This window comes from Bufo bufo, chromosome 6 (assembly GCF_905171765.1).
Source record: "Bufo bufo chromosome 6, aBufBuf1.1, whole genome shotgun sequence".
Taxonomy (NCBI): domain Eukaryota; kingdom Metazoa; phylum Chordata; class Amphibia; order Anura; family Bufonidae; genus Bufo; species Bufo bufo.
This window is the reverse complement of record NC_053394.1, coordinates 175,911,635-175,923,740: the sequence shown is the minus strand read 5'-3', so window position 1 is coordinate 175,923,740 and position 12,106 is coordinate 175,911,635. Positions and strand designations below refer to the sequence as shown.

The 12,106-nt window shown below is 45.8% G+C and overlaps 1 protein-coding gene and 1 pseudogene across 1 annotated transcript in view; one reads left to right on the top strand and one right to left on the bottom strand.

The window, feature by feature from the left end:
• Nucleotides 1-2,755: 2,755 nt before the first annotated feature.
• LOC121006552 lies at nt 2,756-2,960 on the bottom strand (annotated as a pseudogene).
• An 8,913-nt stretch (nt 2,961-11,873) lies between these two features.
• Nucleotides 11,874-12,106, top strand: part of LOC121005610 (oocyte zinc finger protein XlCOF7.1-like) — a 110,121-nt gene continuing 109,888 nt past the window's right edge. Inside the window, exon 1 of the mRNA XM_040438386.1 lies at nt 11,874-11,951. Coding sequence (XP_040294320.1) covers nt 11,950-11,951 — 2 coding nt within the window. The 5' untranslated portion in view covers nt 11,874-11,949. The remainder of the gene's footprint in view (nt 11,952-12,106) is intronic.

The window sequence follows — 12,106 nt, the reverse complement described above, 5'->3', positions numbered from 1 at the left end:
AGGTGGAACTGAGGGGGTAGCTAATACTACCCCCGTGTATTTAGAGACATCATGCTCGTTCATCTAGGGGTGATTTTTACACTTACCCGAACGATGCCGTCACTGCTGCTGCTGCTGCTGTCTTCTGCGCTGGGGACTCCGAGACGGCGCCGGCTCCGGAACTCTGCAAGCTCAAGTTCTCGCGAGAACTTGAGCTCCGTCTCCCTTGCTAAGAGCCGAGCGCTGCGATTGGATGCGCCGGCAGCAAGGGAGACAGAAGACCGAATACCATACCTAGGGAATCGACGCCTACTATAACTTAGGCGCCTCATTTGCATATTCGGCGCCAAACATAACGGGGGGCAAAGCGGACGAACGGGGGGTCCATTATAAATAAGAAAACGTGTCTGGGCATCACTGGCAGCTGCAGCATAAGGTAGTGTTGTTAGTTTACATATTTTTTTTTGGTGAAAGGTCCTCTTTAACTATCGCAATCACACATCTACCTATCTCCACCACCGTATAACTCAAAACTGAATCTGTTACCATTTAGCAGGATCCCAACCCCATCATTCTTATTTCCAGGTGATCCGGACCAAATGGAGTCACCACCTGTCCAATCACTTGCACATGAATTATCCTCAATTCCGCATTCCTGTAATGCAATTATATCTGTTTTTTGGCTCTTAAGAAAATCAAAAATGGCTACCCTCCTAGGTCTAGTCTTGACAAGTCTTACATTCAAAGATAATGCATTCAAAGTAACATTGGCACCCATGAATTGATTCGAGCTCTCACATAATTTCCAGTACCCCACAACTTTCTCAGCCTACATCTCCGGGAGGCTGGCAACCTGATGTAAAGATTCCAGTCCCTGGATCTTCTAAAAAAGGAACATTATCTGGAATTTGAGATGTTGGGTATACCCCCGCCCGAATAGGGCTCGCCGGATCCTCACCTTCCGAAGATGACAGAAGTTTTTGTCTTTTAGGCGTCTTCCCCCCCTCCTCATCTGCTGGTCTCGTTGTAACACTTGTGAAGTCTCATTGTCCACCCGTCCCCTCCTGTGATGTTGCAGCTCCAGCCCATCCGATTATAGGGGTTTTGGAAAGCGATGCGTCCACATCACCCTCCCCTTCACCCCGCAATCCTGTCTGAATATCGGAAATCTGAGGAATCACGTCCTCCACAAGGGAAAGGTCCATCTCCCCTTCCTCTTGCACTTCCTCAATCTCTGGTTCAGGGTGTACAACCCCTTCCTCAGAAGCTTCTGCATTTTCCCCTCTCAACACATCAGTAAAGAGACGATTACCTTTTCTTGCAGGGCAGTTTTTAAAAACATGCCCTTCTTGGCCACACACATTGCATACTGGGAGGTTTGTGCATGACGCTGCCAGATGACCGGTTTTCCCACACCTATTACATCTCAGGAAAGTTTCGGTACACCTCTCCTGAATGTGACCATACATTTTGCTCCGACGACAAAATTCAGGGGCATTGGAAAAAAACAAGATTCCAGCATCCCTCCCAATAGCAAATTTTTTGGGGGGGTATCGCAAACCCCCCGGCCCATCCGGGTCCTGGGCAAATCGTACATAATACTTGTATTTTCCAGTCCATAACCCCTGTGAATTTTTAACAGCCTGCGAGTAATGCACATACGAACAATAGTTCTTTAGGAACAACTCAATATGTTCCCTCGCCACATAGGGGTTGAACATTAATACAATAAGATGTACATTATCATTATAGAGCAAGATAAAGGATAAACCGTCCAAAACTGGGTTACTTTCATTCTGTTTCAAAAGGTAGTGCAAATTCTGACATGCACTTAAAGAGCTCAAAACCAGCATCTACATACTTCCTCTGGGGTCTTGCAGGCATACGATATTTTCTCTTCTGACGAGCAGAGTCTTGAAAAAGACTTCTTGTACAAGGAACTCCAAAGTAAAAAGATTCTTCTTAGCTTCCCCCACCTCTATTCCAAAGCCGTGCTTGACCCGGGGTTCCCCGGCCCTGGCGTGCCGAATGCACACTCCCATGATAAACCGCCGTCTACCCCCAAAAGCAGCATGCAGCTTAAGCCTTTAAAAAAGGAGATACTACACTTGATCTTAGCCAAAAGGGGCCTCGACAACGGGGCCGCTTATCGCCATTGCAAAGCACTTCTCAAGGCAACAGCCTACGGGCCCCAGACACAGTCCGGGAGGCTTCCTTCTCCTCTCTCACAAACCAGGGAAAACGTGCGTCCTACGCTCAGAAGTCACCAGCATTATGCTCCTCTTTGTGTTCGCCATCTGCATAGCTCCACCCCCACCTGCCACTTTTGCACACGCCTTTTCTTCACACACAATTCCTGGTGCCATAGCACGCCAAGCAGAAAAACGTATAGGAGTGAATGGAGAAGTAGTAGTGAGAAAAAAAAAAGGAAGTATGCATTATTGATTGTGATGTCACGGCCCCATTGTTGAGTGTTCCATCAGGGACCTTGTGATGTAATCCAATGACCTGACCTTACTTGACCTCTTGACCTGACAAGGCTCTTGTGACACGTGCAGTGTTCCGTCCATTGTCCAGACTAGGCAGGTGCTGATACATAGGAAGTGCTGGACTACTTGTTAACCTCCAAGTAATCCAGTTCAAAGGATCCACAAGAGGGAGACATGCGCAAACTTTACTAGTTATTATTACAGCACTGGAAAAGCTAAATGGTTACATCCAGCCAACTTGCTACAAAAGTACTAAATGGTCAATTCACAGGAACAACTCAGCATCCCAAGTGTGCACAACTGGCCCAAAGCAAAACCAAGGTGCGTGGAGGTCCGAACACTTCATTCAGGTGATAAGCCAATTAACTAACCCATCAGTCTTTTTCCAACTCCCTGTTCAAAAAATCCATTTAATATATGGTCCCCAGATAGGGGAAGTATCAGATATTAAACTGATAAGAACAGATTTATTTATTTATTTAATTAATTTATTTGTTTTTCTTTATTTCATACAAAACTCAGAAAACACCTCCTATGTTAAGTGATAAAGTCACAAATGTCCAACAAGAAGTGAATGTGGTAAGAAGGAGCTGAGAGATTCCAAGTCCAGCTGTCGTTCCTCCGCACGGCCCGCCTCATAAAACCGGCCGGGGCTGCTGGGTGAGCAGGAGACCAAATCTCTTCTTGATGGAGAAGCGATGTCGGGAATACTTGTCATCGGGAGAGAAGCGGGCTGGATGGGCTGAAGAGGTCAGCTGTCCACTGGGAGCCACTTTCTTCATGGTGTACACCCGATCTCCCTGCTCATCCAGGTAATACTGCAGGAACATGTCTGCCGCGTACAGTATAAGAACAGATACCACACTTGATTTTAGCCAAAAGGGGCCTCGACAACAGGGCCGCTTATCGCCATTGCAAAGCACTTCTCAAGGCAACAGCCTACGGGCCCCAGCCAGCCCTAGACACAGTCCGGGAGGCTTCCTTCTCCTCTCTCACAAACCAGGGGAACCGTGCGTCCTACGCTCAGAAGTCACCAGCATATGCTCCTCTTTGTGTTCGCCATCTGCATAGCTCCACCCCCACCCGCCACTTTTGCACACGCCTTTTCTTCGCACGCAATTCCTGGTGCCATAGCACGCCAAGCAGAAAAACGTATAGGAGTGAATGGAGAAGTAGTAGTGAGAAAAAAAAAGGAAGTATGCATTGTTGATTGTGATGTCACGGCCCCATTGTTGAGTGTTCCATCAGGGCCCTTGTGATGTCATCCAATAGCTGACCTTACTTGACCTCTTTGACCTCTTGACCTGACAAGGCTCTTGTGACACGTGCAGTGTTCCGTCCATTGTCCAGACAAGGCAGCAGCAAATAAAAATTATTTTGTACCTAGACGACTTCCTTCTTATTGCAGAGACAAAGGAGAGTCTAGAGAGCAATGTCCAACAGACCATCGCCCTTTTCAAGGATTTTGGTTGGATAATAAACTACGCCAAATCGGACCTTGTACCAAGTACCAGGAAACAGTTCCTGGGAGTCCTCTTAGATTCAGAGAAACAACATTCCTTTCTTCCAAAGATAAAACGGGAGAAGATAAGGAAGAAAATAAAAACCTTTCAGGAAAGAAGGGTTCATACTCTAAGAGAGGCTATGCAGGTTCTGGGCCTAATGACATCCTGCATCTCTGTCATTCCTTGGGCTCAATTCCATTCCAGGATCCTACAGAATGCAATCCTGGCAATATGGGACAGGGATCATCATTCCTTGAATTCAAGGATAAGCCTATCAAGTCAGAGTTTAGATTCTCTCTCTTGGTGGACCAACCCTGTAAATCTAAGGAAAGGAGTCGCCTGGAATCTTTCACCGACCATAGTGATCACCACGGACGCAAGCCAGTGGGGTTGGGGAGACCATCTGGAAGATCATTACTTTCAGGGGAGATGGTCCAGTTTGGACAGTCGCAGATCTTCAAACTTCAGAGAACTGAAGGCTGTTTGGGAGACTCTGAAGAAGGCAAATCAGATACTCTCCAACCACCATATCAAGATTCTGTCGGACAATGTGACAACGGTTTGTTACCTAAAACGTCAGGGGGGAACCAGGAACCCTCATCTACAGGTATTGACAGACCAAATATTTTGTTGGGCAGAAAAACAGGTTCTCTCAGTATCAGCCGTTCACCTAAAAGGAGTCGAAAACTCCACCGCGGACTTCCTAAGCAGACACAGTCTCAACTCAGGCGAGTGGTCTCTACACCGGGAAGTCTTTTTACAAATCTGTCACCAGTGGGGGTTTCTACAAGTAGACCTATTCGCGTCAAGAGAGAACACCCAGTTGATCAGTTTTTTCTCTCTAAATCCGAGAGACAACCCGCTAGGAGTAGACGCCTTGTCCCAGGACTGGAACATGGAACTGGCGTATGCCTTTCCTCCATTTCCCCTGATTCCATCAGTCCTGAAGAAGCTGAGAACATGTTCAATGTCCCTTATTCTCATAGCTCCTGCCTGGCCGAAGAGAGCCTGGTTTCCTCTATTGAAGGAGATGCTTATAGAGGATCCAATAACCCTTCCGAGAAGGAGGGACCTTCTCCTACAGGGACCCCTGATACATCCGAACCTCGAGAAGCTGAGGTTAACTTCTGCGATTATCTTTGTGAAAATGCGAGGTGCCGAGGATATTCCAAAGGGGAGACACTGGAACTGGTAGTGAAGGATCGTTCCCTCCTGGATGATTGCAAACCTGAGATATTGTTGGTATAGTGGATGTATTGGGATGTGATAGTAGGCATCCTTTAGATCCAAGGTACATAAGAGATCCCCTACCGATATTAGTGGGATTGATTACTTTATGGATTCCATCTTGAATCTGTGGTATACCAACGACTTGTTCAGGGATTTCAGGTTGATAATCGTCCTGAAGGTTCCGTCAGTTTTTTTTATTAGGAAAAGCCTTGAATAATGGCCCAAACCTTTCTGATCCTCTGGGACCTGAACTATCGCATTTAGTTTTATCAGTTTCTCTAAGTCCAGACTGAATTGATTCTGTTGACCCGCTGATTGAAATTTTGTAATCAGGAATCTTCGAGGGGGGGGGCTCGAAATTCTATTTTGGCTCCTTCCCAAATGGTGTTGAGGATCCACTGATTCGGAGTGACACGGGTCCATGATTCCCAGAATAAGCGGAGTCTGCCCCGACTGGCCTGACGTCATTGTTTGTTTGCGCTAGTATTTGGGTTGAAGAGGAAACCCCTTCCTCTTCCTCCCTTGGGGTAACTCCATCTTCCTGACTTACCCTTTCCCCTCTCTGAGGTTGAAAATTGTTTCAAGGGCTTACGAAAGGGCTGTGTTTTTTTTTACTTTTTCCTCTGGGAAGCCTTTCTTTTTATCTGCTGCAGATTCTAGAATGGAGTCCAGGACCTGACCAAAGAGATATGCCCCAGTAAAGGGGATTGCACGGAGTTTATTCTTAGACGCAATGTCCCCCGTCCAAGATTTGAGCCAGAGGGCTCGTTTTGCCGTGTTAGTGAGTGCATCATTCTTTGCTGCGAACCGTATGGATTCTGCCGAGGCATGTTTTCATTCTAAGATTATTTTCTAGTTGATCCAGCCATAAACACATGGCTCGGGACACTGAGGTAGCTGCAATATTTGTATTAATAGTGAACGCAGATGATTCCCAGGCTTTCTTCAGAAGCCCATCCATCTTTCGATCCATAGGATCTTTCAATTGCGAGGAATCTTCAAATGGTATGGAAGTCATCTTCACCACCTTGGCCACTTGAATGTCCACTTTCGGAATCTCGTCCCAAAGTTTTGTCTCCTCCGGATTAAAGATCAGCCTGTTCTTAAATTCTCGAGGTACATAAAGTTTCTTGTCACCCTCTTCCCATTCATCCTTGATTAGATCTCTCAGATTAGAATTTACAGAAAAGAGCTTCTTCTTCCTGGCTCTCAGACCGCCAAACATATCGTCCTGTACAGTACGTGTCTGCTCTTCTTCTTCTATCGCCATAGTTGTCTAACTGCTGAAAGAAGCGGATCCAAATTTTCTGTTGAAAATAGATATCTCCTTGGTTCTTCCGCTAAAGAGGAGGGATGATTTTCCTCCAGATCGTCCGAATAGTACGCCGGTTCTTCCTCGGAGTCCGAGTCTAACTGTACTCTGGGACGTTTGGAAGGTGGGGAAGAGGGGACCGGAAAGGAAGGGGGCTGACTCATTCCTGCTGCCTGTACTTCTTCCCTTATAATGGTTCTTAATTCCGCCATAAAAAAAGGTTGCTCCTCCTTTAGTATTTTTGCTAAACAATCTGTGCATAAGGATTTCTTATACGACTCTGCCAGTTTTTTTGTGCAGGTACCACACTTCCTCGTCTTTTTCTTGGAGTCACTATGCAGTTTGTGTCCCGTCTCCCGCAACACCTTAGAAACAAGGGGGAGATGGAGATATATAACAGGGCCAGTGGGAGCTAATCCTAGGTAAAAGGACATTACTTACAATACCCTGGACGAGGGGGTCTGCGGGAGCATCCTGCTTAACAGAACCCTGGGCCTCCATGATGTATCCTGCATGTAGCTTTAACATCATCCTTTTAAAAGGACTTACCAGCTTGGCCCTGCCCTCGCCGCCGCTCGGTTCCGCCTCCTCTTCCGGGGGACTCATTCAGAAGAAGAGTCGACCCCTCATGCAAGATCTCAGAAGCCTGAGACCTCACAGCATGGATGCGCGCCGTCATCAGCTTCCGCTTCTTTACTGCGTCACTTCCGGTCGCCTAGGAAGTGACGCGGTCCGCGTCATCAGAGGAGCGCCCGGAGCCGACGCTGTTCGATACTGCGGCTCTGCCATGGAAGAAAAAGGTACCGGGATAGCTAGGGGACCCCTTCCCAGAGGGGTGCTAGCATTAGGCCGTATCTGAGGCTGAAAAGGAGAGGCATAGGCCCCCCGACCAGCCTCGGCCTAGTGTTTCTCCCATCTTACTACAGCAGGGATACTCCTCTCTGCTCCTATCTCTGTAGGGACAGGAAGAACACTGGTAGGAGGGGTGGGGAGGGGCCTTTTAACCTCTCTCGCTTCCTGTCCCTGCAGAGATCCAATAGGACATCCTCCAGTGGGTGCTGTCATGGAGGGACGTTCTGGAAATATATAAATCACAGAAAAAAAAAATGCACCAAACGGATATGCCACTGACTATACTAGCTAGTCATACAAGCAGATATTAAAAGCTGAGACTTTTGCCAATATATTCCTGTCAGGAACACATCGGGGCCCATCATGCACCACGTCACGGTCTCTCAGCATGGCAAGAGTCCTACCACTACGCTAACTATGGTGTGAACACGGTCTGAAGGTGATGAAATCCAGCTCACAGCCAAGCTTCCACACAACCGCATAGCAGGACAACTAATGCAATGTGAATAAAGCAAGCCTGTAAGCCACACCCATATCAGACCGTGCTGTACGCATTTTTTGCTGGGGATGGTCATTTGCTGCGGTCCACATGCGTTGGGACTGCTCCCCCAATGAGAAACACGCTACAGTGTTTAGGGTTTGAGCAGTTCCCCCATATTTGCCACTATATTTCTGTGATTTTGTTTTATATGTATTGAATGTGCCTTTACCTGGCATTCAAACACTCTTTTGCACCTGGTAACCTCCATCACACGGTCTGATATGGGTGTGGCTTACAGTCTTGCTTTGTTCACATTGCATTAGTTGTCCTGCTATGCGGTTGTGTGGAAGCTTGGCTGTGAGCTGGATTTCATCACCTTCAGACCGTGTTCACACCATAGTTAGTGTAGTGGTAGGACCCCTTGCCATGCTGAGAGACCGTGACGTAGTGCATGAGGGGCTCCAATGTGTTCCTGACAGGAATATATTGGCAAAAGTCTCAGCTTTTAATATCTGCTTGTATGACTAGCTAGTATAGTCAGTGGCATATCCGTTTGGTGCATTTTTTTTTTGTGATTTATGTAATATCAATAGATAAGATTGTAGATTTTTTCCCGTTTACCATTACAAGACATGGTAAATTAAATGGTGATATAAAAAATACAATGTGTCCAGCAAAAAGTCCTCATATGGCTATGTTAACGGAAAACTAAAAATGTTATGGCTCTTAGAATGTGAGGAGGAAAAAAAAGAAAATTAAAAATTAAAATGGGCTTTATCTTGAAAGGGGTTTAAAAAAGAACGCACAAGTCTGCTTTCACACTTGCGTTTTGGGCGGATCCGTCATGAATCTGCAAAAACTAATCAGTTACAGTAATACAACCGCATGAATCTGTCATGAACAGATCCGTTTGTATTATCTGTAACATAGCCAAGATGGATCCGTCATGACCTCCATTGAAAGTAAATGGGAGACGGATCAGTTTTCTATTGTGCCAGATTGTGTCAGAGAAAACTGATCCGTCCCCATTGACTTACATTGTGGGTCAGGACGAATTCGTTTGGCTCAGTTTCATCAAGCGGACAGCAAAACGCTGCAGGCAGCGTCTTGGTGTCCACCTCCAGAGCGGAATAGAGACTGAACTGATGCATTCTGAGCGGATCCTTTTCCATTCAGAATGCATTAGGGCAAAACTGATCCGTTTTGGACCGCTTGTGAGAGCCCTGAACGGATCTCAGGAACGGATACCAAATCGCCAGTGTGAAAGTAGCCTAAGATGTGTTCCTTTTAACCTGACAGCGCATGTCTCCCAAGTGTACCTCTTTTGGAGGGACAGTCCATCTTTTTGACCCATGTCTATCTGTCCTTCTTTGATCCTTAAAGGGGTTCTCTGGGAATTCAGAAAATTAAAATACTTAAATATGACTTCATTATAAATATATCCCCAAATACCTTTCAATAGTTATAATGGCTCGTTTTGTCTGGGGAGCAATTATCAGGAGAAACAAAATGGCCGCCGTCCTATTAGTTCAAACAAAACCTGTCCTAATCACACAGCAGGACAAGTTACTTCACAACACTGAGGTAAAGAGCTGCTTCATGCTCCTCTCCTACTTGTCAGGGATTATGATCCTGAATACAGCTGATAAGAACTTTAGCTGAATCTCTGTAGCAATGGAATTCATGAGTAGATGTGGCTAATGAGCAGCAGCACTTGTATGCAGTTTCCATTACCACAGTCTGTCCTGTCCGTCCGCTCTATACTTCATGTCTCCTTATGAACTTTATTACTAGAGATTCAGCTGAAGATCATTTTAAACTGTAGTCAGGATCATAATCCCTGACAAGCAAAGCAGAGAGGAGGATGAGGCAGCTCTTTACCTCAGTGTTCTGAAGTAACTAGTCCTCCTGTGTGATTAGGACAGGTTTTGTGAGTACTAATAGGACAGCGGCCATTTTGTTTCTCCTAATGATTGCTCCCTAGACAAAACAATCCATTATATCTAATGAAAGGTATTTGGGAATATATTTATAATGAAGTAATATTTAAGTATTTTCATTTTCTTAATTCCCAGAGAACCCCTTTAAATGTCCATCTTTTTGACCTGGGGAATGAATGCATAAATGTGCATTAATATATTTACTAAATTGCTCCTTACTAAACTATCTGTACAGTTTCTAACTGTATATTAGACCAGAACTTCATTATTTTATGCAATTTGTACCTTAAAATATCTATAATCTTATGATTTATGCGCTAATATTTAAATGGATATTGAAGCTCAAGAAAAAAAATTGTCCCAGGGGCTCCACATTCTGTAAAATAATAAAGGAACTTCACTCACCTAACCGATCCCCTGCTGCAGCCTAGTATGAAAAAAATATAGTCCCTTTTTGCGATTTTCAAAAGTTGGGAGGTATGCATAGCACATTGCACCAAGCATTGCCAAGACATTGCTGTTATGTGCTCCACAGTAAAGCACTGAAAAATGTATCTGCCAGTGCCTTGAAGCCTTTGCATATCACACACGTCTCTATTATCTGATTATGACACCATCGTCATACAAGCAGGAGCAGTGGCGTGCCTAGGATGTCCTTTCTCTGGCACCGCTCACCAATAATTTAAAAAAATTGTACCCCCTTACAGTAGTATTGCCCTTATTGTACAACCTTCACAGTAGTTTTGTCCAGATATGTGCCCTCTCATGGTAGTTATGCCCATATTGTGCCCCTTGAAGGTATTTATGCCTTCATTGTACAACTTTCACAGTAGTTATGCCCACATTGTGCCCCTTTAAAGTACTTATCCCTTCATTGTGCCCTCTTCACAGTTGTAATCCCCTCTTTGTGCCACTCTCACAGTAGTTATGCCCTCTCTGTGCCGATTTCAACGTAGTAATGCCCTATCTGTGCCCCCTTCACAGTTGTAATTCCCTATATGTGCACCTTCAGAGTAGTTATGCCCTCACTGTGCCCCCATACCAGTAATAATACTCTATGTGCTCCTTCATAGTAATAATGCCCACTCAGTGCCCCATAACAGTTATGCGCACCCACTTTACAATAGTTATGCAATCTGTGCTCCCTTCATAGTAGTAATGCCTATGGTGCCGCCTTAATAGTAGTAATGCCCATTGTGCCCCCTTCATAGTAATAATGCTTACTGTGCCACTTTCACAGTAGTGATGCCCACTGTGCCCACTTCATAGTTATAATGCCCATTGTATCCCATTTATAGTAGTAATGCCCATTGTGCCCCCTCCATAGTAGTAATGCCCATTGTGGACCCTAATACTAGTAATGCCCTTTGTAGTAGTATTGCCCTCTGTGCCCCCTTTGTAGTAGCAATGCCCTTTGTGCCCCCTTTGTAGTAATAATGCCCTCTGTGCCCCCTTTGTAGTAGTAATGCCCTTTGTAGAAATAATTCCCTCTGTGCCCCCTTTGTAATAGTAATAATGCCCTCTGTGCTCCCTTTGTAGTAATTTTGCCCTCCGTGCCCACTCCATGGTAGAAATGCCCTCTGTTAAATAAAAAACAACAACACACTACCTACTCACCTTGCCCCGTTCCTGAAGCTCACAGTCCTCTCTCCCCTACAGACACAGATCGCTCTGCAGCACTGTGTGGGCGGAGCTTATGCAGATTTCCAGGCTGCAGGCTCCGCCCACACAGGCAGGCAGCGCGATCAGTGCCTGCAGGCTGAATGCTGGAGCGGGGAGAAGTCTTCCTGCTTCACCATTCAGTGCGGGGGAGACAGAGCGCAGGGAGCTGAGTGACAGGACCGCAGCTCCCTGTGCTCCAGCAATGAACGCTTCCATCTATATTGATGAAGCGCTCATTGGCACCCCCTGACAGCCGGGGCTGGTCGGACCGCCCCCTGGGCACGCCACTGAGCAGGGGAGCCCAACATGAACCTCCTCTGGCTTTGCTGCCTGGTACTTGACTCCTTTTAGACGTGAGACTGGTCACTTGTGACATCATCAAAGGTCCTTTAGTTCCTCGAGCAGCACTGTCTCCCTGGACCCCGCCTACACATGTGACTGATCACATGATCATTGCATCATCAAAGGTCCTTTCCTCACTGGGCTCTTGTATCTATTGATGTAAGTTAGTGGTGAGGATAATGTGACTTGTATGTATTGTTATGTCCTTATACTTCTTATATAACAGGGCTGTACATGAAGGTACTATTTTATATAGTTGTATAGCTACAGGAATGTAACACGTGTTTGTAGTGTATGCAGTGGATATCTATAGT